The sequence below is a fragment of the Anneissia japonica genome, unplaced genomic scaffold (genome assembly GCF_011630105.1).
Source record: "Anneissia japonica isolate Jap-2015-1 unplaced genomic scaffold, ASM1163010v1 scaffold287736_len1891122_cov214, whole genome shotgun sequence".
In the NCBI taxonomy this organism is placed as follows: domain Eukaryota; kingdom Metazoa; phylum Echinodermata; class Crinoidea; order Comatulida; family Comatulidae; genus Anneissia; species Anneissia japonica.
Genome location: NW_022756106.1, coordinates 883,051 through 887,412, shown reverse-complemented (window position 1 = coordinate 887,412; position 4,362 = coordinate 883,051). Strand labels below are relative to the sequence as shown.

General features: G+C 35.2%; 1 protein-coding gene across 1 annotated transcript in view; it reads left to right on the top strand.

Moving 5' to 3' along the window:
• LOC117123890 (photoreceptor outer segment membrane glycoprotein 2-like) overlaps positions 1-4,257 on the top strand; it is a 7,466-nt gene extending 3,209 nt beyond the window's left edge. The window contains exons 3-5 of the mRNA XM_033269949.1: positions 627-766; positions 1,304-1,538; positions 1,798-4,257. Of these exons, the coding sequence (XP_033125840.1) occupies positions 627-766; positions 1,304-1,538; positions 1,798-2,538 (1,116 nt within the window). The 3' untranslated portion in view covers positions 2,539-4,257. The remainder of the gene's footprint in view (positions 1-626; positions 767-1,303; positions 1,539-1,797) is intronic.
• The last annotated feature ends 105 nt before the right edge of the window (positions 4,258-4,362 follow it).

Below are 4,362 nucleotides of genomic sequence, written 5' to 3'. Positions count from 1 at the left end.
GAGTTATGCTCCTAAGTATGGTAATAGTAATAAACTTAATTTTCTAATCAAATCAGTTTAAAATACTTTCCAACAGCAATAATAAAACAACCCGGAAAACACTGCAACAGTGTCATCCTGGTAGCTGACCTCCTTTATGCTAAGCTCCGCCCCTTTGATATTGTTAACATTCCACAAAAGATACGTGGTTATGGGGCATGTGCGTATTACAGTCCTATCTCTGATTGGTCAGTAGTCTGAGGTTCATTGACAATTCGGAGTGTTTTATTATCTTGAAACCTACCACTAGATTAAAAAAAGCGCATTCATTTTGCAAAATATGAACTAAAAAATTATAGAAACAAAAATAAACATGGCTTAAACAATAATTACACGTTGATGGTTCCCCTATTTTTGATTAAATACGTTAGGAGACAAAATATTGTTTTTAACTAATCTTAATCCAGCATTAACAAAATGATAGGACAGAAAATAAATTCCAGATTTTTTTTTACCTGAAACATTGCAGTTTGCAGTGACCAACTTGCTTGGTCAATGTGCATTGCAATAGTAACAAACGTAAATTTAAAATAGTTATGATACTAATATGATCGATTATGTGTGTATTATGATTTTATTATTTTCAGGATAACATGACATACAAAGTCGAAATCGATGAGCTTCAACAGAAATTTGAATGTTGTGGGAATAATGGCTTCGAAGATTGGTTCAACTTGCAATGGATTCACAATATGTATCTCAACACAGAGGACAAAGAGATAAAAAGGTACGATAATAGGTAAATAATAATAATAATAATAATAATAATAATAATAATAATAATAATAATAATAATCGACTGATGCAATTTCCATCGTGTGTCATTGTGAACAAGACTACAGTGATAGTCGTAAGCTTAAAACGTAAGTCCTTTTGTTTTCTGCTTTATCCAGAGATACAAAGTTTTAATTGATATTTAATAATAATAATAATAATAATAAAGATAATAAAAAATAAATTAAATTATATCCGCCATTAATATGGAATTGCATTTCAATTTTTTCACATTTTGATTGTAATTGTAAATGTTGGTCGAATAAATAAATGAAATGTAGTAGGACTCTTGTGTATGTAATTGGAAAGCGTTGCGTGCGCTACGCCGAGCCCCTTGTATACTGTTGCTAAGGCGCGTGTGAGACATGCGCGTATTCCTGTCTATAAAATAATCACGTTCTGGTTGGTCAGTTGTCAAGTGTGAATGGCACACCGGAAATGTGATGGTGGTGATAATTATTTTTTTGCTTTGTTTAATTCGTTTGCACAGTAAGATGAAAACGGGTGAGTTTCTGATCGACGACGTGCCATTTAGCTGCTGTCGAACGAATGCTTCGCGTGCGTGTATACATCATCACGTGACAGACAGCGATCTTCACTTCAATTACCGTTTCCCAGCCGATTTGACGATATATCAAGTGGGATGCCGAGATCAACTGATTGAATACTTCAGCAAGAAGCTAAAAAATATTGGAACAGTGGCAATTTATGTGTTTGGACTGCAGGTACGTCTCGCGGTCAATTAGAAATATTGGTGGTATCATACCATGCCGCAAGCAATACTAATTAAAAAGACGTACCTGAGTATTGCATGATTGAATTCGTCCAAGAATTATCACGTCAGTATTTAGGCCTTGTTTAATTTGAATTTTATCATTAGGAAGTTTATTTTCAATACATATTCAGATATAATTATTATTACGATTTGTTTAAAACTTCATGTAATGAGTGCCAAATTTTAATATATTTATATTATTTCTAAAGTTTATTATAGTTATTTGCATGAGGTATCTTCAAACTTCGATTGCAAATGCTAGAAAGAACGGAGACCCGAAGTCGGATGCGCCCGGCTGGCTGTTTGACAAAGATGCCGGTAAAAATGAGGGCGGGATAGAAGCAGTCGAAGCCCAACATCAACCACAAGAGGAAGAGTACAGCGACGATTTTGATAGTGACCATTTCTCATCCGACGATGAAAAACAACCATTATATGAAAATCAACAGATATATCAAAATGACCCGATATGTGAAAATGACCCAATATATGAGAATATGCAATTTCTCGACGAACTGGGGGGACTGGGCGGAGGCGGAAATGAAAAGCCCGGAGAAAAAGAAAAGAAACGCAAGTCAGAAAAAGATGGAGCAGATAAGAAAAATAAGTCTCAAAAGACGAAGAAAAATCAATCTCCAACATCGAAGAAAAACAAGTCTCCAACATCGAAGAAAAATAAATCTCCAACTTCGAAGAAAAGTAAATCTCCAACATCAAAGAAAAACAAATCCCCAATGTCGAAAGGGACATCTAAGGTGGGAACAAAGGGGAAAATGGGAAAGAAAACGAATAAGATGGGAGGAGGAAAAATGAAAATGTCAGGAAAGGGTAAAATGGGAAAACGTCCAAGAAACAGAAATAGAAACAATTGCGATTTCAGCTTCTCGTCTAGTAATTATACATCTAGTAGCGATGAAGTTGAAATATTTCGTGTTCAGGAAACATTTTGAGTTCAAAAATTACGTTTGATGCACTAAGTCCATTGATAAATGTGTAAGTTAAGCCTCGTTGCTAAAGAATGTGCAGGTATAAAATGTCTCCTGAAATAACTTCGAGGATCCTTTTATGCTCTGTTGAAACAAACTCTCAGTCGATGTGATAGGCTGGAATTAGACCTACATAAATCTTCGCTTAGACAGGCACGGCTTTCATATGTGAAGAAAATGTACGAACAATGACGTGCACTCGTATGAAAACGGCTTTTTCATACATGAAATTAAAGTACAAATTGTCTTAAACATCCATACAAGTTTTTTTAATGTTAGCCAACGAAAATATAAGAATGACTTTCCAAATTAGAATCACTTAACGCAGAGTGGAAATCGCCCGTTCAAACACCAGAATGAATATTATTGAAACACTGATGAAAAAAATAGAAAAAGAATCAATGAATCGCCGATGAAATTACTGTTTTGCCTTGTATAACGAATGACATGTATTGAAGCAAGTGTTGGCCTGCATGTGATTTGTCCGCAATTTTCAATGGAAATCAAAAATGATACTTATACATCACATATTTGCGTGTTTTGGTTTTGGAATAGCGTGAAATGCGTCAAGCGCAAAGGAATCAAAAGCATCACGTGAACGGGAATCCACATCAAACGTTTCGTGCTACAGGGGTTAATTTTACTTATTTACTCTATACGTAGCTGTCTATATAGTAATAATCAACCAATCACGGACTGTACTTTGGTAAAACGAAAATGTAGAGTGCTGAGGCATATCAAATAAACATGACTCTGGCTACTTGTTATACGTGATGATGAGCACGATGGATACATAATGTATATGCCCACAAATCTGTTAGTGCTGATGCGAGAAATTGACGTTAAACATAGTGGAACTTTGGGTGTTGACATCATTTAATATACTGTAGGCTACCTTCATCTTCAAGTGTAAACAATTCAATATTATAGAATTGAATTGCCCGTTTTTGCTCTAATGTAGTACTGGAGCGAGTTGGTTAGTGTAATAATACATTACACTAAAACTGAAAGAATGTCAGTAAAACTACCAACATGTAACTGATAAGCCAATTCGTAGTTCTACCTGCGCATGCACGTATCAAAGGTCAATCAACATAAACCACTGTTGCGTGTTCATGTTGATTGACATAGATACAGGGATGTGAAGGTAGAACTACGAACTGGCTTATTAATGCAAATATTAAAGGAGAGATGTAATTTATAGGTTTGATATACCATGGATATACCTGCTCAGTATAATTTTCAATTTAATATTTTTTTAAACTTCTTTTTTGTAGTTCAATACAAACAGAATATACTATTTTAATCTGCTGTATTATATTTACCAACTGAGCATTAATATTAATAAATGCTTGTTAAGCTACATGGAGATTGTGTTCAATAAATTAAATGTATGGTTGGATATATTGAATATGAGCAACAAAAGCAACCGGCAAATTAAGTGACAGTAAATAAGTGGCGAATCCATGGGTTGGGTGGGTGGAAGGGACGCTCACCCTTTCCCCACCCCAGAAGCAGCCAAGAAACCGCTAACCAAATTGTTTACATAAGACATTAAAAGACAAAAACACCGGAGCTTACAGGGGACCATATCATACGGAAGGGGACACCATTCCTAAACCATACCACTCAGAACATACTAGTTTATTTGTGCTTCACCCCTTGGATCTGTTCTTCAGCATATTCGAGTGAACATGATGATAGTGTATAAGTGTCAATTGAGAAAGCAATTGCAAAATGTTGAAGAGGAAGAGGCCAGACAAATAAACACACTGGCACCTCACAACC